This window comes from Triticum dicoccoides, chromosome 7B, assembly GCF_002162155.2.
Source record: "Triticum dicoccoides isolate Atlit2015 ecotype Zavitan chromosome 7B, WEW_v2.0, whole genome shotgun sequence".
Taxonomy (NCBI): Eukaryota; Viridiplantae; Streptophyta; class Magnoliopsida; order Poales; family Poaceae; genus Triticum; species Triticum dicoccoides.
In genome coordinates this window covers 134,738,836-134,761,510 of record NC_041393.1, presented here as the reverse complement: position 1 = coordinate 134,761,510, position 22,675 = coordinate 134,738,836, and the positions used below count along the sequence as shown (strand labels likewise).

The 22,675-nt window shown below is 47.1% G+C and overlaps 1 protein-coding gene across 2 annotated transcripts; it reads right to left on the bottom strand.

Moving 5' to 3' along the window:
• Positions 1 to 376: 376 nt before the first annotated feature.
• LOC119342231 lies at positions 377 to 9,823 on the bottom strand. Of its 2 annotated transcripts, XM_037614078.1 has the most exons (5): positions 9,733 to 9,817; positions 9,507 to 9,637; positions 2,047 to 2,312; positions 1,484 to 1,954; positions 377 to 731 (listed from the first exon to the last, which is right to left on the bottom strand). In XM_037614078.1, the coding sequence occupies exons 1-4, from the start codon at positions 9,809 to 9,811 to the stop codon at positions 1,486 to 1,488; spliced, it is 945 nt and encodes a 314-aa protein (XP_037469975.1). In that variant the 5' UTR covers positions 9,812 to 9,817; the 3' UTR covers positions 377 to 731; positions 1,484 to 1,485. The 2 variants fall into 2 exon arrangements, 1 of the variants encoding a protein (XP_037469975.1); XR_005165462.1 differs by lacking the exon at positions 2,047 to 2,312 and having other exon boundaries at positions 9,733 to 9,823.
• Positions 9,824 to 22,675: the final 12,852 nt, after the last annotated feature.

Genomic DNA, 22,675 nt, shown 5'->3' with positions numbered 1-22,675 from the left:
TGGAGGCATCTCAGCCCACTTAATGCAGATTTTGCAGAAACCCCCCTACTGATAGTTCGACATGAAATAGGACATTTGCATTATGCACCTCAAGTCTTCGTGAAATACAACCATTTTTCAAATATGAACAGTACTAATGCCCATATCTTCTTAGTCTGAAACAAACTCGTCTCATATAAGATCTGAGAAAATATTTACTGGATGAAATCCAGACACATTTATGTGACACCACTAATTTTTGAAGAGAGTCGAACATCTTGGTCACCTAAGAAACGACAATATATATCACGAATATTTTAACACATGAGATAATAAGCCATCCCAGCTCAAGTACGACCACACATACATGTCAAACTGGAAATATAGCAATTTAAGGATTGAAATTATCGATGTTCAGCAAGCATTTCAGTACTTGAGTACATGAGAACACATCACAAGAGGCAAGTAGGACCACACGTACATGTCAAACTGGAAGTAGAACAAATTAAGGACTGAATTTATCAGTGCTCAGCAAGCATTTGAGTACTTGACTACATGAAACATACAGATCATTTTTAATATATGGCCGGCAAGACCAAGTGGTAAAGACTGAAATTATCATCGCCCAACAAGCGTCTTGCTGGTACAAGACCAAAAATATCTATCATTCTGCCTTGTGTTAGTGCTTCCTGGTAATCGAGCTTCCTGCTGGGAGAGGTTGGACTCTTATAGACTTGATCAGTTCGACCTACCTAGGTAAACACACCAAGTAAATAGGTGTCAATCAGAAACATATACCAAATAGCATATCTCGAGAAGAGAGACAATCATATATATGTCTAGCTGCATTCAGCACTCCAACCTAGGATACATAACCTATATGTCAAACTTAGGATGAAATTCTTGAAACATATTAATACATATGTAACCAGTCAGGATAACTTTGTAAGTTAAACTGGCTTTCCAGTATCTACAAGGGAGTTTTCAAATAAAATAAAATGGCATGTGATAGTTGGATATGTCTAACAGAGAGAGTACAAATATTTTGTTCATTATTCCATTATAGACCTATGATAATTGGATTACAATTCCATGATTAGTTAAAAGCACATATGAGAACGACAAATAAGTGGCATTGAGCAATTTAAAGGGAGTTGTATGACTGCCCTGCAGGTGCAAATCATTATTCAAATTTGATAGCTATAAACAAAAAACCTGATGGCATGCATTATATTATATCTTGTAATAATAAGAAAACCACAGAAGCATGGGAAAAAAATAAATGAACTAGATGGCAGATTGGCTCATGTCATGGACGAAGGATTAGTACTAAAGCACATACACACATCCTTGTTGTAGCCATACCATAGGCCAGTAAAAAAATGGAAGCCGCACATATCTTTGGTAAATGATTTATGTATGCCTAATCATTTTAATCAGCCTAGTTGAGCGGTCATAGCAAGACAAATAAGTGGTAGTCTTCGAAGCAAGAAGGAGCACAAACCTCTATTGTTTTGTTTTTTGTTTCTTAGAACATGTTCTTGCATCATGAAACGCCATTTCCTTACAAATGCTGCATTTGCGCGCGACTTTTTGATGAATTCCAGGCCTTCTCTTCTCACCGGATCCACTCCTTGCACCATCCCTATGGCCCTTTATTCTAGAGCATGTGCCCCTTGCATTGATATCCTTAGGTGTGAGGATGGTAACATCCTTTGGAATGACACTCCCAATACACGACTCCTCATTTTCTTGTGTATTGCATGGCACGGTCGAAACTAGTTGGGCTAAACCCAACTCAATGCCACACAAACTATTGTGCAGGAATTCAATTCCTTCCATGGAGCGTTTGGATTTTTGTATGAGATCTTCTAGCTTGTCCCTCACAGCAACTATCTTCCTTTTCACAACAATGTCAACCGGATCTGTTAAATTTTCTTCAAGCACATTCCCTTCCCCATCATAGACAATGTCCCTACGAATAGGAAAATTATCACATCATCATCATCATGTGGGTCAAAGTAGACAACTATTAATGTGTCTACATCGACATGATAAGAAATATACCTTTTGCAATTTTTCTGCCATCGCTTAAGAATATAAAGGCTTGGCAATTCATTTATTTTCGCACCCCTCAATACCCTAATAATGTGACGGCACACAATTCCCTTGGACTCAAAAAGCTTGCAAGAACATTTAGCAGTCATGGATGTTGTGTCATAACACACTTCTCTAATCTTCTTGTATTGATCACTGACAAACATGATTTTAATCCCCTCACGATTTTCTGTCTGCTGAACATCACAATCATCTCTGGCAGCAAGCACCTGAGCCTGAAACAATTCAAAAACCTCATGGGTGAATAGCGCCCTACCTTGTCTCTCTATTTCCCATGATGTCAACAACTCACTTGTTGTGTATTCACTTGTGTTATCAGCAATCAGCTCACTTTGCCTTTGACATTTCAAAGCAGTGTCAAACCTTAGCCAAAACTCAACAAAGGTAAGCTTGCGACGAATGAAACGTTTAAAAAATGAATTTGCACTCTCTGAAATAGAAGTTGTCCTGAGTAGACCAGCTAGGTGAATGTCCATAAAGTAAGCTGGTATCCATGTCGCACGAAGCTTATATCTTTTGGCAAACCACTCATGATCCTCCAACTGAAACTCTATGATGAAAGGTTGCCATCTATCCTCAAATTCAGCAGGTGTTTCAGAATTCCACACGCAATGTTTCAGCCTATCATAGAACACAAGGTCATTCCTCAATTCCGGGCGTACCTTCCCTGGAACCTTTTCCATAATGTGCCACATGCACAATCTATGTGTCGTGTTCGGTAGAATTTTTTCGATTGCATTTTTCATCCTAACACATTCATCAGTTATGATCACTCTAGGCGCAATCCCACACATTGCTCTAAGAAATGACCTGAACAACCAAATATAGGATTCTTCTGTCTCATGAAGTAGAAACCCCGCCCCAAAAAAGACACTTTGCATGTGATGGTTTACTCCAGTGAAGGGCGCAAAGGTGTATTCATATTGGTTAGTGATGTATGTCGAATCAAAAGATACGACATCGCTGAAATGCCCATAGTTTTTCCTACTTGATGCATCCGTCCAGAATAAACGAATCAATGTACCGACCTCGTCAACTTCATATTCAAAGAAAAATGCAGGGTTCAGAGCTTTCAGTCTACCAAATTGGTCCACCAACATTTGAGCATCGCAATTTCTTATTTTATTTTTCAGTCCACCGTAGTGATTCTGTAGGTCTTTCTGGGTGCACCCAACATGCTGAAAACCACCAGCACTAACATTAAGCAGCCTATATGCTAAGGCAGTGCCAATGCTAGCTTTTTGACAATCGTGAAGTGTTGTCTTCACTCTCTCACTAACTTGACGATTGGATCTAATCAAGTGTTGCTGGCTCGGTGGCACAAAAGGGTGATTGTGATATTCAATGAGTGAAGCTATCTTGTATTTTCCATTACTTTCTCGAGTGACATATATAAGCTTCACATCCACATCTAGTCAATTTAACCTTTCTCCTTTTATTTGAAGCCTCAACAACAACCATACCTTTCTCGGGACGGAAGCCTTCTTTTGCACACAGGAATCGTTTCCATTGAAGCACATTATCTACGACCCTCTGTTGTCCAAGACGCACACTAAATCCGACATTGTGTGCATATGTCCTGTAAAATTCCAGCACCAAGGCAATGTCATCAAATATCATCCCTACTTTTGGCTTCAATTCCTCGTCACACTGGGGTTTATACAAAGAACCCTGCAACATTGATTGCAATTTCAGTATGTTGAACCGGTATGGGCCCAAGCCCATCATATGTATCACTTAGGGCCCAAGCCCATGAGGAGAAGCTGACCTAGAAGGGGCATCCAGTCCTCCCGTTCCCAGTGAGAGCCGCCACACACACTCACACTCACGCTGCAGGTACTCCTCTCTCCCTGAATCAACATGGTATCAGAGGCCAGGTTCGGCGGGGCCTGACGGACGGCGACGCCGGCCGGCGAGGCGGCGGGGATCCGGCGAGGCGCGGGCGCGGGCCAGTGCCTGGGCGACGACGGTCGCGGCGTCAACGCGCTGCTGCGCATGAGTGGTCGGGTGCGGCGCTGCCTGCGCGGCCGTGCACGGGCTGACGCGGCAGAGGACGGAGGGACTCGCGACCTGAAGGCTGCACAGGTGTTGTCCATGCGAAGGAGGAGTGCTTGCGTGAGTGCACGAGGTGCTGCTGGAGTTTTTGTGCTGCTGCTGCTGCGTGAGGCAGCGGGAGGAGGTAGGAGAGGTGGTCCTGGAGCTGCCGTTGCTGCTGCTGTTCCTTGGGAGGAAGAGGTGTTGCTTGCTGCTACTGGTGGTGGTCAGTGCTACTGCTGCTGTGGGATGCTGTTGTTGGGTGTGTAGAGGCTGTGTCCGTTGCTGCTACTGAGTGTTGCTGCTTCCACTCCTCCTGACCAAAGATGGCTGAGCCAACAGGCCTTGCTGAGGCTTTCGAGAAGCTTGCTAAGATCTTCGAGGAGTCGAAATCTGGGGCGATCATTCCTCGACAGGAAGTGGCTCAGAAGATCGAACTGTCGTCCATGGACATGAAGTTAGAGGGGGCTACCAATTATCTGAGCTGGTCCTGGAGGGCGTTGCTGGCTGTGGAACAGAAGGAGCTTGATGGGCACTTGTTGGGTGTTGTTGCTGAACCAGGAGACAAGACTACTGTGGAGGGAAAAAGATGGAAGGTCATAAACTCTGTGCTCATTGGCTGGTTGTTGAACTCAGTGGTGCCCCCCATTGGACGCTCTGTGGAGGGGCTATCCACATCCGCTGCGATATGGACGACTCTGTCCACCTTGTACTCAGGTAAGGGCAATGTCATGCTAATTGCTCAGATTGAGGGGAAGATCAGTTGGCTGCATCAAGGCGACGACATGTCAGTGATGACATATGTGGCAGAGCTGCAGGCTTTGTGGGCAGAGCAGGATAACTGCGACCCTCTGGAACTCTACGATGCGGCTTGCATCGAGTTAGGGCGCAAGTGGATTGCACGCAGGCGTGTGCTGAAACTGTTGGAGGGGCTTAGAGGTTGTTTTCATGGCAGGAGGGCATCCCTGTTGCACCAACCTCTCCTGCCCTCTATTGAGGAGACTATTGCTGCTATGTCTCAAGAGGAGGTGCGGCTATCTCTTGAGCATGCAGACATGAAGGCTGTGCCGTCTTCGACATTTGCAGTCACTGAGTGCATGGAGTGGAGCGATCCCAACAAATGTCATATCTGTGGGGAGCCAGGTCACTGGAAGTGGGCGTGTCCAACTCGTGGCAGAGGCAGGGGATACAACGGAGGGGGAACTGGCAGAGGCAGGAGTGCTAGAGGCATAGGTGGATACTCAGGGACCTCAAGGGGTCAGGCTTCTAGGGGCAGAGGTGGCTACTCAGGACACTCAGGGGATCAGAGGGCTCACATGACAGTGGCAGGAGACACTGGGACGTCAAAAGGCAAAGATGCAGATGATGTTGACTATGGAGACTTTGCTCTCTGGGCCTCCACTGATGAAGGTAATCCAGAACAGGCATCTCTTGCTTCTAATGGGAGTGCTCCAAAGTGGGTTCTCGACTCTGGAGCATCTAAGCATGTTGCTACTAAATCTTGCGTGTTTGAGTCTTACACTAAGCACCCTCCGTCTCACACGGGCACTATGCAAACTGCTGATGGCACAAACCAGCCTGTCGTAGGGGTTGGCACAGTCAAGTGCACTCCGACCATCTCCCTATCCTCGGTTTTACATGTGCCAGCTTTTCCTGTCAATTTGGTCTCCTTCAGTGCCCTAATTGATCAAATTGACTATCGTGTGATCCTTGACAAATTTGGTTGCGTGATTCAGGAGCGACAGACGAGCCAGACAGTTGGGACTGGCACCAGGCGTAGGGGGCTCTGGTACATGGACCAGGAGGTGCAGCCGGACTTGGTGTGTGCTGCGACCATGGAGGACAAGGAGAAGGAGGCGATGATCCATCATTGTAGGATGGGACATGTATCTTTTGATAAGATGAGTAGAATCTTTCCGGATGTTATGTGTGGGATAGGCAAGGGCAAGTTGACATGTGATGCTTGCGAATATGCCAAACACACATGAGCCTCATATGTGAGTAAGGGGCTTAGGAGCATATCTCCTTTTATGCTTATTCATTCGGATGTATGGAAGAGCCCAGTTGTATCAATGAATGGAATGAAATACTTTGTGACATTCATCGATTGCTATTCTCGTATGACCTGGATTTATTTGATGCGTCACAAAGATGAGGTGTTTAGCTGTTTTCAGAATTTCCATGCCTTGGTGAAGAATCAGTTTCAGGTGCAGGTGCAGGTGATCAGGACTGACAATGGGACAGAGTATGTGAACAACACATTCGGGGCCTACTTGTCTGATCAAGGTATTCTTCATCAAACTTCGTGCCCAGACACCCCTCCTCAAAATGGAGTGGCGGAAAGGAAAAATCGGCATATTCTTGAGGTTGCTCGGTCATTGATGTTTACGATGAATGTGCCCAAATTCTTGTGGAGTGAAGCAGTGATGACAGCCACATACCTGATCAACCGGACACCATCAAGAATACTAAGCATGAAGTCTCCGTGTGAGCTAGTATATGGAGAAACTAAGTTTGTTGTTCCCCCAAAATTGTTTGGCAGTACCTGTTTTGTTCGTGATCACCGTCCTTCTGTTGGAAAACTTGATCCGCGAGCAGTGAAGTGTATTTTTCTGGGCTATTCTTCTAGTCAGCAGGGATATAAATGTTGGTGTCCCTCAGAGAAACGCAGGTTTGTCAGTATGGATGTAACCTTCAGGGAGTCTGAGCCATTCTATGGTGAGCCAACAGATCTAAGTGTGTTGTTTCAAGAGCTTGACCATTTACACTCTGTGCAGGATGGTCAAGAGGGGGAGAAGGCTGTGTCTCACACTCACGAGGATTCTGTGGGCACTAACATTGATGATGATGTGCAGGTTCAAGTCCAGCCAATTGTGGGTACAATTCCGGTTGGTACTCTCACTGATGGTGATGTGCAGGTTCAGGTCCAGCCAACAGTGGGTTCCATTCAGATTGGTAATCTCCAGCTCCCTGTTCCAGATCGGTGGCAGAATATTCCCCTAGTGTACTCTCTACGGCAGCCACAAGTGCCACAAGTGCATAGCTCATCTGACACACGGCTGGTCTATTCACGGCGGCAACCACTTGTGCAGGAGGAGCAGCAAGTGCAGGGGGAGCAACAAGGCAGTGGTGCAAGCTCATCTGACACGGTGGAACTGCCTATTGCGTTGCAAAAGGGGACACGTGAAGCGGCACAGAAGGCTTTACCACCGAAGTTTTTTGATGATCATGACATTAGAAATTGTGTGTCTTATGAGGCTTTGTCTCCTTCCTATAGAGTGTTTGTTGCCTCTCTTCAAACTGTGTCAATCCCAAAGGATTGGAAGGCTGCAAAGCAAGATCCGAAGTGGCGTGAAGCGATGATAGAAGAGTTGGAAGCACTGAGGAAAAACAAGACGTGGGTGCTAACCACATTGCCGGCAGGAAAGAAAGCAGTGAGTTGTAAGTGGATCTATACAGTGAAGCAGAATCCTGAGGGGAAGGTGGAACGGTATAAGGCCAGATTGGTCGCCAGAGGATATAGTCAAACTTATGGAATGGACTATGACAAGACATTTGCTCCAATGGCAAAGATGAACACAGTAAGGATATTGGTTTCCTGTGCTGCAAACTTTGGGTGGAAGTTGCATCAATTAGATGTCAAGAATGCCTTCTTGCATGGTGAGTTGAGGGAAGAAGTGTACATGGAGATACCACCAGGTTTTGGTACTTCACAGACCACAGCGAAGGTATGCAGGCTGAAGAAATCCTTGTATGGACTGAAGCAATCGCCGAGGGCTTGGTTTGATAGGTTTAGATGTGCTTTCCGTGCTATGGGGTATGGTCAATGTAATGGTGACCACACGGTGTTCTACAAACACTCACTCTCTGATCGGAAGATCACCATCCTTGCAGTTTATGTGGATGACATTATCATCACTGGAGATGATAAGGAGGAAATAGAGAGATTGAAGGGGTGTCTAAGCAAGGAGTTTGAGGTAAAGGATTTGGGCAACCTAAAATACTTCCTTGGCATTGAAGTGGCTCGGACAGAGAAGGGAATATCTTTGTGCCAACGGAAATACACCTTGGATCTCTTGAGTGACATGGGCATGATGGGATGTCGTGCAGCCCCTACGCCGATTGAACAAAATCATCGAGTGACAGCTCAATCAGGTAAGCTGGTGAATAAGGAAGATTATCAGAAATTAGTTGGGAGGTTATTGTACTTGTGTCATACCAGGCCTGACATTACGTATGCCGTGGGTGTGGTGAGCAGATACATGCATGAACCAAGGAGTGGGCATCTTGATATTGTGCACAGAATTCTGAGATACTTGAAGGGGACTCCGGGTAAAGGGTTGTGGTATGCGAAGAGTGGACATCTTGAGGTGGATGGCTATAGTGACTCTGATTGGGCCAGTTGTCAAGATGATAGAAGATCAACTTCTGGCTACTGTGTATTTGTGGGAGGAAATTTGGTGTCATGGAGAAGCAAGAAACAGACAGTTGTGTCTAGATCAACAGCAGAAGCTGAGTACAGAGCATTATCTCAAGGGTTGTGTGAGATGCTCTGGGTGAAGTACCTACTGAGCGAGTTGAAACTTCTGAGGAAGGGCCCCTTGAAGGTGTGGTGTGACAATCAGTCAGCTATAGCCATTGCTAATAACCCAGTTCAACATGATAGGACAAAGCATGTGGAAATTGATCGCTTCTTCATTAAGGAGAAACTTGATGCTGGGATCATCAGCCTTGGTCATGTCAGTTCTGGGCAGCAGTTTGCAGATTGCTTGACAAAGGGACTAGGAACAAAGGACTGTAACTTGGCATGTGACAAGATGGGAATGATAGATATCTACCACCCATCTTGAGGGGGAGTGTTGAACCGGTATGGGCCCAAGCCCATCATATGTATCACTTAGGGCCCAAGCCCATGAGGAGAAGCTGACCTAGAAGGGGCATCCAGTCCTCCCGTTCCCAGTGAGAGCCGCCACACACACTCACACTCATGTTGCAGGTACTCCTCTCTTCCTGAATCAACACAGTAACATTACCCTCACGTGACAACACCATCTCACTTCTAAAGACTACATGTTATTCGGTTATGAGATCTCATTTTGTCACTCCCAAAAATTACTACTCCCATATGGAATGTCCATTTAATGCGAGTATTACAGGTTGTGACAAGTGTTATAACACAATAGGGCTGTCTAATTTGTACCATACATACCTCAGATGTTTAGTTTTTGCATATTTGTTTGCCACCTAAGGTTTGACATGGACATGACATATGATAAGTGTATATTTTCTTATCAAACATGAATGTATTCATGCAGTTTAATATGGACAAAAATAAGAAGTTCGTACATTATATTAAAATTAAAAACCGCGTGTACCTCTTGAGAGAATGATTCTTTTTTTTCCGGTGTATTGGAATCATCAATGAGAAGCATTGGGGAATTAATTTCTGCGAATGACGTTGCATCGCTGAAATCTTGATTTTGAACACTGTTGACCGATTCCATGGCTGCAAAAAAAATTTAGCAACCAACAGCACACAAGGGATTAACATAATGTTAGATACATTAGGATATCTTGATTTTCTCGTATCGTTATTGTCACCTGATAGTGCTGGTGCACATGCTGCGATCATTGGAATTGAGGGCTCTCCTAGAGGAGGCATCGCACTGCTACCCTCCATTACTGGATCCTGTGATGAGAATTGCAAATTTAGACTGGGGATCATCTTTTCCATGTCAAACTTCTGCCACACGGGTCATATCAAAGGCATGGCTTATGGGAAAGATTAGGGAAATGTAATTAATTACTCTCAGAAGGACAGGAAATATTCATGTGCATAGAAATACTGGAGCGAGCACCCATCCAATAACAAATGCCAGACTTTTAGGGATGAAAGATCATCAATAAGCATTTAAAAGGAATAGCCAACCCAACGAATCCCCTAGCAAAATATGTAATGGCATCTTTGTGTCTATTCAGCATATGTAATGGCATCTTTGTGTCTATTCAGCATATGTATCTCGGAGGACGGCGGAGAGCTGATCTGGGAGCCTGAGAGTGGGGAGGAGGTGAGGAATCTGATCCAATCTGCCTCAAACCGCGCCACCGGCGAAGAAACGGCTAGGAGCCATCGAGGAGGAGATGGATCAGCTTCTTGGCTGCGCGTGCCCGCCCAGCTTGGCTCAGGATCTGCGCCGCCGCCGCCACCGCAGCCGCAGACAAGAAATCTTCGATCCCGTGCCTTCGCTCTGTAAGGATTTGGTACAGACGTGGGAGGGCAGCGAAAGCAAATTTGCTTGTAGCGTTGGACCGTTTTGCAAATTTTGTGCAAAGATCCCACCATCCGGACCTGTGCCATCGATCTCTCATCCGATGGCCCAACATCATTTCTTCTATTTTTTTCACAACAATCTCATATTCTACACAAGTCGTTCCCAGATCTAGGAAAGAATTCTCTGCCTAGAATGTATCCTTCTATTTTCTTATGTTACTATTGGATGGGAATGGGTAATCAAATTCAAGAACAAACTTATTTAATGCTAAACACACTTTTTAATGTTTTGTACTTTTCAAGTGTCGTAGCTGATTACAGTCAAACTAAGTTATGATTTATTCACTTGCTCTTTGCGTGATACACTTAAAAAGCTAAAAGATGTTTTCATTCCCCTTGCAATTTACCAAGAAAAAAGACCCAATTAGCAAAAGATATTATTTACATTTACAGTGCATCTGACTGAAGGCAGCCTAAATCTGCGGCTAATTTACAATGCATTTACTCCACCGGAAAAATGAGAACAGTCTTCTACCATGAGCAGTGGCCGAGCTAGCCGAAAATCACTAAGGGGCGAAACACAAGTCATCAGTGTTTGGGGACGGGGGAGGTGGGTGCAAATGCTAAAACAAAATCTAATCTGAACCTCCCAAAAAAAATCTTCAACAATTGATCCAAGGCTGGGGGGGAGGGGGGCAGCGGCCCCCAACCCCAACATAGCTCCGCCACTGACCACGAACCCTGTCGCTAATATTTTACGATTTATTTGCATACAAGTTGATTTATGAATGTCAGCAGGCTGCAGAGATCAAGTTGTGTTGATGTACATGTCTTTAATTGATGGGTGGGGATCGAACCCACGACCTCCAAGTGAGATAAGCTTTTACCACTGAACCAAGTTGTTTTTTGTGATAAAATGCAGTAAAGTTTGCTAGATATCCTTTGAACGTTCTTTTAAATTCGTTTTTACCTCCAAATATTTCCAAAAAACCGATATGTATTTCTTGTTTTTAATATTATACAGACGGAAGTGTTCATATACACGTGCATACACTCATCTCTGTGAATGCACATACGCACACCCTATGCCTATGAGCATCTCCGAAAGACTGAGCCGGCATATCATCTTAAAATTTATGAAGTTGAACCCTGGTGGGCTGGGGATACCAAAGTCCCTCTAACCATCCAACCACAGGTTGGTTCGCGTATTTCTCGTTTTGTGAAAGAAAAAATTCCTATTTTTAGATGGGATTTTTTTTAACTTGCCATGTGCAATTTTATTATATGTAGCATGGCAACTTATTTTTCTTTACCTAATATTATAGGGAGAAAGTTTTCATAATTCTTCATACGTCACCTTTTGATATCCGTTGATTTTACGTTAATCATAAAGATTGACATTTGACATTTAAGAGGTGGAGGGTTTCTTTTTATTTTTTTATCGATTGTCCGTATTGAAAAGTACTTTTACCGTACGTCGTATAACCTGGATCTCTTTGTCTTCGCGCCATCTCATATAGTCCGGCTCAGAACATGAATCAATCACGGGTAGGTTTGCTACTAGCTAAGGATTAGTTGCTATATAATAATGTACGTATACCTCTATAACCGGTACAATTTAACCGTGAGACCATCCTATATAAAGCATCAATCCAGAACCCATCGCTGCAGCCAACCGTCAGCATCCGCCTGGCATATCGAGAGAGGAGGAGGAGGACGAGGCGCACAAAATGGAGGCGATGGCGGCCTCGGCCTGAAGGACATGGAGATTACACGATTGACCATGGAGTTTAGAGCATCTTCAGCCGCGCCCCCAACAGGCCTCCTCGGGCGACTTTTTCGGCGCCGGCGTCAAAAAAACGGTCCAGTCATGCCCCCAGGACGACGAAAAGCGCTGGTTCGGCCCTTTTTTTCGCCCGGCGACCGCAGGCCGAACCCGGCGCGCTGGGGGGCGCTTGGGGGCTCCAGCGCAAGGGAAAAGCGCGGCTAGCCCATGCCGTCAGGTGAAAAGTCAAAATTTTCTTCCCCGACTCGTCTCCCATCCCCGCGCTCTTGGCCGCAACTAGGCATATCCCGACGCCGCCCCGCCGCCCTTCACCGGTAGATAGCCATTCCCCGCCGGAAAAATAGCAGAGGTTCACCGTGACAGCCCCTCCGACTACTTCTAGGCGTTTCCGGCTGTGGAGGGCAGTTTAGCGGCGGGTGCACGCCCACCGCGCGCAAGGTGTTCGGCGATTTGCCTGCCTCGGCGATGGACTCGGATGACGAGGAAGTGCTCGTCGCGCTGCTGGAGGAGGAAGCCGAGGCCGACGTCCAGGAAGAAGAGCATCTCATGGTGCTCGCCGCCCTCGCCCAGCTGCTGGCGAGCAATGAAAAGCTACGGTGAGGTGGCTCAGCGCCGGGGCGGGTGAAAGCAAAGAACCGGCATCGTCTCGAAGGCTACTGCACGCTCTACTCCGACTACTTCGCCGATGCTCCACTTCACGGCGACAGAACATTTCGGCGCCGTTATTGGATGAACAGAAAGCTTTTCCTCCGGATTGTGAATTCCATCCGGGAGTTCGACAACTACTTCAAATGCAAGATGGATTGCACCGGCAAACTTGGATTCACCTCCATCCAGAAATGCACGACAGCGATGAGGATGCTTGCATAATGAGCTCCCAGTGACTCAAAGGACCACTATGGGCGCATGGCCGAGTCCACCAGCCTAGAGTGTTTCTACAAGTTCTGTCGGGCAGTGGTGGCAGTGTTTGGACCGCAATACTTGAGAACACCCAATGCGGAAGACACTGCTCGGATCCTAGCACAGAATGCAGCAAGAGGATTTCCTGGGATGCTTGGAAGCATCGACTGCATGCATTGAAAATGGAAGAATTACCCATTTGCTTGGCAGGGGATGTACAAAGGCGCCAAAGGTGGTTGCAGTGTGGTACTTGAGGCGGTGGCCACACAGGACCTCTGGATTTGGCACTCCTTCCTTGGTAATGCCAGGAACTCACAATTACATCAACGTGCTGCAGTGCTCTCCTGTCTTTGCCAAGCTTGTTGAAGGTCATTCTCCTCCGGTGAACTTCGAGATCAATGGGCGGCAGTACAATAAGGGGTACTATCTAGCTGATGGCATCTATCCGAGATGGTCGACATTTGTCACGACCATCAAAAACCCTGTGCCTGGAGGCAAGAACGCCTGGTTTGCGAAGATTCAGGAGGCTTGCAGGAAGGATGTCGAGCGGGCATTTGGTGTGCTCCAATCTCGATTTGCTGTTGTCCGGTACCCCGCTCAGACTTGGTCGAAAGATCAAATGTGGGAGATCATGACCTGCTGTGTAATGTTGCACAACATGATCATTGAGAGCGAGCAGGAAGAGCCAGTGTTTGACACTGAACCATACCACAGGCAGGGTCCTCTTGCCCAAGTTGATCACCAGCTACCGGCAACCTGGACTGCCTACCTCAGTGTGCGTCAGGAGATCCGAGACCCACAGGTGCATCATCAACTGCAGCAAGATCTGATAGAGCACCTATGGAGGCTCAAGGGCGACACCGGGCGCGACGTGTGATGAAATATGAGTTTTTATTTGTTGAATTATATAATTTGTATTGAACTATTTGTTGTTGTACTATTTTGTTGAAGTATTTGAAATTTCTGTGATGAAATATGTGATAAAAAAATTATGTTTATAATTGAACGCCGAGCCACGGCGAACCACGCCAAATGGGCATACTCTCGTCCATATGGGCCTTTTTCGCCGAAATGGGGCTTCAAAAGTGGGCCAAAATCAACGACTGGGGGCGAGCTGGGGGCGACGACTGAGCGCAAAACCGCCCCCAGTGCCGAAAGAATCACCGGCTCGCCCCCAGGAGGCGATTTTTATGTGCCCTGCGGGGCCGAACGGCTGGAGATGCTCTTATATGTGTTCTGAGATCCTGGCGGCCCTCGCTGCCGTGTACACATGGGAGTGAATTCTACCGATAGTGACATGATGAAGACTTGAACACCATCTTATCCGGTCATCCCCGTTCACCGCTGCCCTGTTCAAAGTCACGTCCAGGTTGAGGATGGAGGCACCTTCTTTTCTGCCCGGCAAGACATCCCCTGCACCGTCCTCTTGGTCTCCGCAGGTGTCGTCGTATTCACTAGCTTGTCATCATTGCCTACGTGGGAGGGAGTGGTTTCTTCCTGCTTTGTTCGGCCACAACGACATTGGCAGTGATCTGGTTGTTAGTAGTAATCTTGATTGGACTAGTTGTTAGTTGCATGCATAGGTTAGGCAGCAGGGCCGTTGCGATCTGTTGGACGTTAGGCCGCGTCGTGCGCTGCTGAGAAGGAGCTACTCGAGCGGGTGTACGTGGGTATGCATGTTAGAGGCCGGTGTGTTAGCTAGTACTTCCTCCGTTCCTAAATATTTGTCTTTCTAGACATTTCAAATGACTACTACATACGGATGTATGTAGACATATTTTAGAGTGTAGATTCATCTATTTTGCTTCATATGTAGTTATTTGTTAAAATGCCTAGAAAGACAAGTATTTAGGAACGGAGGGATAGTTAGCTGCATGGTAGCTGGTGCCTGGCGACCAGGTGTGCGGCCATTGAGGAAACGATGCAACCGGACTGGACATGGACGTGCATGTGGCTTAGTGGGTTTGTGCATGCAATTAGGTGGGTTAGTGGCGGAGCGTGCTGGCCGGGATATTGGCGTGAGTTGCATGGAAGCATTGCATAATCTTGTGTATAAATACTTCCGTGAGTAATGAAAGGTTGAGGCTGGGAGGGCTGTGGAAAGATGTAGCCATCGTGTCTACACCAAGGGGCAGGGCCTCTACGCAAAGCTCTTGTGCTCTTCCTTGGTGTGTGTGTGTGTGTGTGTGTGTGAGTGAGTGCAGAGTTTCTCCATGATGTGTGTTCATGAGAGATGAGAGGAAGAAGAAAGAGCGGCGCTGGAAGGAGGCGGCGCCAACAATTGGTACCATGAGCTTGGTGTTTTGGGCGTGCTTGCCGTGCCGGAGGCGTGGCAGCGATGGCGGCGCTCGCTGGCGGCTGCGCGATGGAGCTCCGGGCCGTGTGTCGGTCTATGGAGGTGGGCGGCGCTGTGGCTGCCATGGCGCGTGGCGGAGGCGGCGGGTGGTGACGTCGTACGTGCGGCGACCGCGGAGGCGCTGCGTGGTGGCGCGGCGGCGCAGCACGGCGTGGTGGCGTGGAGGCACTGCATGGCGACATGGAGTTCGCAGCGGTGCAGGGCAATAAGCCGTGGCGGCGAGCCGGGCACGACCGGTGCGTGTTATGGGTGCGCACTGGACGCGTCGGGCGCGTCGGGATCGCGGGAGTGGACCGCGTCGAGGCGCTGGACCTGGTTGCGTAGATCGCGTACGTGCGTGGCGGGAGCGCGGGACGGGAGCGCGGGGACGTGGGGAGTGCGCACGAAGGGCACGACAGTCGCGGAGACGAGGAGGTCGTGAAGGACCTGCGTGGTGGCGCAAAGGTCGCGGCGGCTCGGCGCGACAACCGTTGAGGCGCGTGGCACAAAGCCGCGGCGCTCGTGTCGGATGCGTCAGGCGCGTGTATGGGCGCGCGTCGGGCGTGTCAGGCGCGGCGGGACCGTGGTGTAGGGTAGCCGTTGGCGAGCGGGGGTGTGCGTGTTGAGCTGGTCCATCGCGGGCTCGCCGCGCCCAGACGTGTGTGTGCATGTCGGAGGGGGCGCGGGCAGGACGGGCGCTCGACGTGGGCTAGGACGTGGGTGCGTGCCCGACGCGTCCCTGGGTATAAAAACCCCCATGTACGTTGTAATGGCAGTGCCCGAAGTCGAGTTCGAGCTCGAGGAAATCAAGGCCGTTGGTGCGCTAGGAAGATGGTGGTTGCGACGGCGTGTGGCGTTGTCCCATGATCACGAGTTCAAGATTAGGAGGGAGAATGTTAGTAGTAAGTTGTTAGTTGCACGCATAGGTTAGACCGCGTTGTGCGCTGCTGAGAAGGAGCTACTCGAGCGGGGGTACGTGGGTATGCATGTTAGAGGCCGGTGTGTTAGCTAGTAGTTAGCTGCATGGTAGCTGTGTAGGAAATATGCCTTAGAGGCAATAATAAAATGATTATTATTATATTTCTTTGTTCATGATAATTGTCTATTGTTCATGCTATAATTGTATTATCCGGAAATCGTAATACATGTGTGAATACATAGACCACAACAAGTCCCTAGTGAGCCTCTAGTTGACTAGCTCGTTGATCAACAGATAGTCATGGTTTCCTGACTATGGACATTGGATGTCATTGATAACGGGATCACATCATTAGAAGAATGATGTGATGGACAAGACCCAATCCTAAGCATAGCACAAAGATCGTGTAGTTCGTTTCGCTAGAGCTTTTCCAAATGTCAAGTATCATTTCCTTAGACCATGAGATTGTGCAACTCCCGGATACCGCAGGAGTGCTTTGGGTGTGCCAAACGTCACAAGTAACTGGGTGACTATAAAGGTGCACTACGGGTATCTCCGAAAGTGTCTGTTGGGTTGGCACGAATCGAGACTGGGATTTGTCACTCCGTATGACGGAGAGGTATCTTTGGGCTCACTCGGTAATGCATCATCATAATGAGCTCAATGTGACCAAGTGTCTGGTCACGGGATCATGCATTACGGTACGAGTAAAGTGACTTGCCGGTAACGAGATTAAATGAGGTATTGGGATACCAACGATCGAGTCTTGGGCAAGTAACGTACCGATTGACAAAGGGAATTGTATACGGGATTGATTGAATCCTCGACATCGTGATTCATTCGATGAGATCATCGAGGAGCATGTGGGAGCCAACATGGGTATCTAGATCCCGCTGTTGGTTATTGACCGGAGAGGCGTCTCGGTCATGTCTGCATGTCTCCCGAACCCATAGGGTCTACACACTTAAGGTTCGGTGACGCTAGGGTTGTAGAGATATGAGTATGCAGTAACCCGAAAGCTGTTCAGAGTCCCGGATGAGATCTCGGACGTCACGAGAAGTTCCGGAATGGTCCGGAGGTGAAGAATTATATATAGGAAGTGCAGTTTCGGCCATCGGGAAAGTTTCGGGGGTCACCGGTATTGTATCGGGACCACCGGAAGGGTCCTGGGGGTCCACCGGGTGGGGCCACCTATCCCGGAGGGTCCTGTGGGCTGAAGTGGGAGAGGAACCAGCCCCTGGTGGGCTGGTGCGCCCCCCTTGGGCCCCCCCTGCACCTAGGGTTGGAAACCCTAGGGTGGGGGGGCGCCTCCACTTGCCTTGGGGGGCAAGCCACCCCCTTGGCCGCCGCCCCTCCTTGGAGATCCAATCTCCTAGGGCCGGCGCCCCCCCAGGGGCCTATATAAAGTGGGGGGAGGGAGGGCAGCCGCACCCCAAGTCTTGGCGCCTCCCTCTCCCCTGCTACACCTTTCCCCCTCGCAGAAGCTTGGTGAAGCCCTGCCGTGTTCACAGCTGCATCCACCACCACACCGTCGTCCTGTTGGATCTTCATCAACCTCTCCTTCCCCCTTGCTGGATCAAGAAGGAGGAGACGTCTTCCCAACCGTATGTGTGTTGAACGCGGAGGTGCCGTCCGTTCGGCGCTAGGATCTCTGGTGATTTGGATCACGACGAGTACGACTCCCTCAACCCCGTTCTCTTGAACGCTTCCGCACACGATCTACAGGGGTATGTAGAGCACTCCCCTCTCTCGTTGCTAGATGACTCCATAGATTGATCTTGATGAACGTAGATTTTTTTTATTTTATGCAACGTTCCCCAACGGTGGCATCATGAGCTAGGTCTATGCGTAGTAACTATGCACGAGTAGAACACAAAGCAATTGTGGGCGTAGATGTTGTTAATTTTCTTGCCACTACTAGTCTTATCTTGCTTCGGCGGTGTCGTGGGATGAAGCGCCCAGACCGACCTTACACGTACGCTTACGTGAGACAGGTTCCACCGACTGACATGCACTACTTGCATAAGGTGGCTAGCGGGTGTCTGTCTCTTCCACTTTAGTTGGAGCGAATTTGATGAAAAGGGTCCTTATGAAGGGTAAATATAAATTGGCATATCACGTTGTGGTTTTACGTATGTAAGAAACGTTCTTGCTAGAACACCTATAAAAGCCACGTAAAAACTTGCAACAACAATTAGAGGACGTCTAACTTGTTTTTGCAGCAAGTGTTTTGTGATGTGATATGGCCAAAGGATGTGATGAATGATATATGTGATGTATGAGATGATCATGTTCTTGTAATAGGAATCACGACTTGCATGTCGATGAGTATGGCAACCGACAGGAGCCATAGGAGTTGTCTTTATTTTTTGTATGACCTGCGTGTCATTGAAGAATGCCATGTAAATTACTTTACTTTATTGCTAAACGCATTAGCCATAGAAGTAGAAGTAGTCGTTGGCGTGACAACTTCATGAAGACACGATGATGAAGATCATGATGATGGAGATCATGGTGTCGTGCCGGTGACGAAGATGATCATGGCGCCCCGAAGATGGAGATCAAAGGAGCAATATGATATTGGCCATATTATGTCACTATTTGATTGCATGTGATGTTTATCATGTTTTACATCTTATTTGCTTAGAACGACGGTAGCTTAAATAAGATGATCCCTCGAAATAATTTCAAGAAAAGTGTTTCCCCTAACTGTGCACCGTTGCGAAGGTTCGTTGTTTCGAAGCACCATGTGATGATCGGGTGTGATAGATCCTAACATTTGAATACAACGGCTGTAAGCCAGATTTACACATGCAATACACTTAGGTTGACTTGACGAGCCTAGCATGTATAGACATGGCCTCGGAACACGGAAGACCGAAAGGTCGAGCATGAGTCGTATAGTAGATACGATCAACATGAAGATGTTCACCGATGTTAACTAGTCCGTCTCACATGATGATCGGACACGGCCTAGTTGACTCGGATCATGTTTCACTTAGATGACTAGAGGGATGTCTGTCTAAGCGGGAGTTCATTGAATAATTTGATTAGATGAACTTAATTATCATGAACTTAGTCTAAAAACCTTTGCAAAATGTCTTGTAGAACAAATGGCAAACGCTCATGTCCACCTCAACTTCAACGCGTTCCTAGAGAAAACTAAGCTAAAAGATGATGGCAGCAACTATATGGACTGGGTCCGGAACCTGAGGATCATCCTCATAACTGCCAAGAAAGATTATGTCCTAGAAGCGTCGCTAGGTGAAGCACCAATCCCAGAGAACCAAGACGTTATGAACGCTTGGCAGTCTCGTGCTGATGATTACTCCCTCGTTCAGTGCGGCATGCTTTACAGCTTAGAACCGGGGCTTAAAAAGCGTTTTGAGCAACACAGAGCATATGAGATGTTCGAGGAGCTGAAAATGGTTTTCCAAGCTCATGCCCGGGTCGAGAGATATGAAGTCTCCGACAAGTTCTTCAGCTGTAAGATGGAGGAAAATAGTTCTGTCAGTGAGCACATACTCAAGATGTCTGGGTTGCACAACCGCTTGACTCAGCTAGGAGTTAATCTCCCGGATGACGCGGTCATTGATAGAATCCTTCAGTCGCTTCGACCGAGCTACAAGAGCTTTGTGATGAACTTCAATATGCAGGGGATGGAAAAGACCATTCCTGAGGTGTATTCAATGCTGAAATCAGCAGAGGTGGAGATCAAAAAGAAACATCAAATGTTGATGATGAATAAAACCACTATGTTCAAGAAGGGCAAGGGTAAGAAGAACTTCAAGAAGGACGGCAAGGGAGTTGCCGCGCCCGGTAAGCCAGTTGCCGGGAAGAAGTCAAACAATGGACCCAAGCCTGAGACTGAGTGCTTTTATTGCAAGGGAAGTGGTCACTGGAAGTGGAACTGCCCCAAATACTTAGCGGACAAGAAGGCCGGCAAAACCAAAGGTATATGTGATATACATGTAATTGATGTGTACCTTACCAGTGCTCGTAGTAGCTCCTGGGTATTTGATACCGGTGCGGTTGCTCACATTTGTAACTCAAAGCAAGAGCTGCGGAATAAGCGGAGACTGGCGAAGGACGAGGTGACGATGCGCGTCGGGAATGGTTCCAAGGTCGATGTGATCGCCGTCGGCACGCTACCTCTACATTTACCTACGGGATTAGTTTTAAACCTTAATAATTATTATTTGGTATGAGCTTTGAGCATGAACATTGTATCAAGATCTCGTTTAATTCGAGATGGCTACTCATTTAAATCCGAGAATAATGGTTGTTCTATTTATATGAGTGATATGTTTTATGGTCATGCCCCGCTGGTGAATGGTTTATTCTTAATGAATCTCGAGCGTAATGTTACACATATTCATAGTGTTAATACCAAAAGATGTAAAGTTGATAACGATAGTCCCACATACTTGTGGCACTGCCGCCTTGGTCACATTAGTGTCAAGCGCATGAAGAAGCTCTATGCTGATGGACTTTTAGAGTCTCTAGATTATGAATCGTTTGACACATGCGAACCATGCCTCATGGGCAATATGACCAAGACTCCGTTCTCCGGAACAATGGAGCGAGCAACCAACTTGTTGGAAATCATACATACTGATGTGTGTGGTCCAATGAGCGTTGAGGCTCGCGGAGGATATCGTTATGTTCTCACTCTCACTGATGACTTGAGTAGATATGGGTATGTCTACTTGATGAAACACAAGTCTGAGACCTTTGAAAAGTTCAAGGAATTTCAGAATGAGGTAGAGAATCAACGTGACCGAAAGATAAAGTTCTTACGATCAGATCGTGGGGGAGAATATTTAAGTCACGAATTTGGTACGCACTTAAGGAAATGTGGAATCGTTTCACAACTCACGCCGCCTGGAACACCTCAGCGAAATGGTGTGTCCGAACGTCGTAATCACACTCTATTGGATATGGTGCGATCTATTAAGTTACTTACCGATTTACCGCTATCATTTTGGGGATACGCTCTAGAGACAGCTACATTCACTTTAAATAGGGCGCCGTCTAAATCCGTTGAGACGACACCGTATGAATTATGGTTTGGAAAGAAACCCTAAGCTGTCGTTTCTGAAAATTTGGGGATGCGATGCTTATGTCAAGAAACTTCAACCTGAGAAGCTCGAACCCAAGTCGAAAAAATGCGTCTTCATAGGACACCCTAAGGAAACCATTAGGTATACCTTCTACTTAAGATCCGAGGGCAAGATTTTTGTTGCTAAGAACGGGTCTTTTCTGGAAAAAGAGTTTCTCTCGAAAGAATTAAGTGGGAGGAAAGTAGAGCTTGATGAAGTATTGCCTCTTGAAATGGTGAGTAGCGCAACTCAGGAAGATGTTTCTATGGTGCCTGCACCGACAAGAGAGGAGGTTAATGATGATGATCAAGATACTTCGGATCAAGCTCCTACTAAACTTCGAAGGTCCACAAGGACACGTTCCGCACCAGAGTGGTACGATAACCCTATCTTGGAAATCATGTTGTTAGACAACGGTGAATCTTCGAACTATGAAGAAGCGATGGCGGACCCAAATTCCAACAAATGGCTTGAAGCCATGCAATCCGAGATAGGATCCATGTATGAAAACAAAGTGTGGACTTTGACAGACTTGCCCGATGATCGGCGAGCAATAGAAAAAAATGGATCTTTAAGAAGAAGACGGACGCGGATGGTAATGTTACCATATATAAAGCTCGACTTGTCGCTAAGGGTTATCGACAAGTTCAAGGGATTGACTACGATGAGACATTCTCTCCCGTAGCGAAGCTGAAGTCCGTCCATATCATGTTAGCAATTTCCGCATACTATGATTATGAGATATGGCAAATGGACGTCAAAACGGCATTCCTTAACGGTCACCTTAAGGAAGAAATGTATATGATGCAGCCGGAAGGTTTTGTCGACCCTAAGAATGCTAACAAGGTATGCAAGCTCCAGCGCTCCATCTATGGGCTGGTGCAAGCATCTCGGAGTTGGAACATTCACTTTAATGAAATGATCAAAGCGTTTGGGTTTATGCAGACTTATGGAGAAGCCTGCGTTTACAAGAAAGTGAGTGGGAGCTCTGTAGCATTTCTCATATTATATGTGGATGACATACTTTTGATGGGAAATGATATAGAACTTTTGGACAGCATTAAGGCCTACTTGAATAAGTGTTTTTTAATGAAGGACCTTGGAGAAGCTGCTTACATATTAGGCATCAAAATCTATAGAGATAGATCAAGACGCCTCATAGGTCTTTCACAAAGCACATACCTTGATAAGATATTGAAGAAGTTCAATATGGATCAGTCCAAGAAGGGAT

Excerpts from the sequence above, each read along its gene's own strand:
- LOC119342231 (XM_037614078.1), bottom strand. The coding sequence starts at position 9,811 with ATGGAGGGTAGCAGTGCGATGCCTCCTCTAGGAGAGCCCTCAATTCCA. Across the intron at positions 9,638-9,732 it reads ATGTGCACCAGCACTATCAG|CCATGGAATCGGTCAACAGT; the intron begins GTGACAATAACG and ends TTTTTTTTGCAG. Across the intron at positions 1,955-2,046 it reads TGGCAGAAAAATTGCAAAAG|GGACATTGTCTATGATGGGG; the intron begins GTATATTTCTTA and ends TCCTATTCGTAG.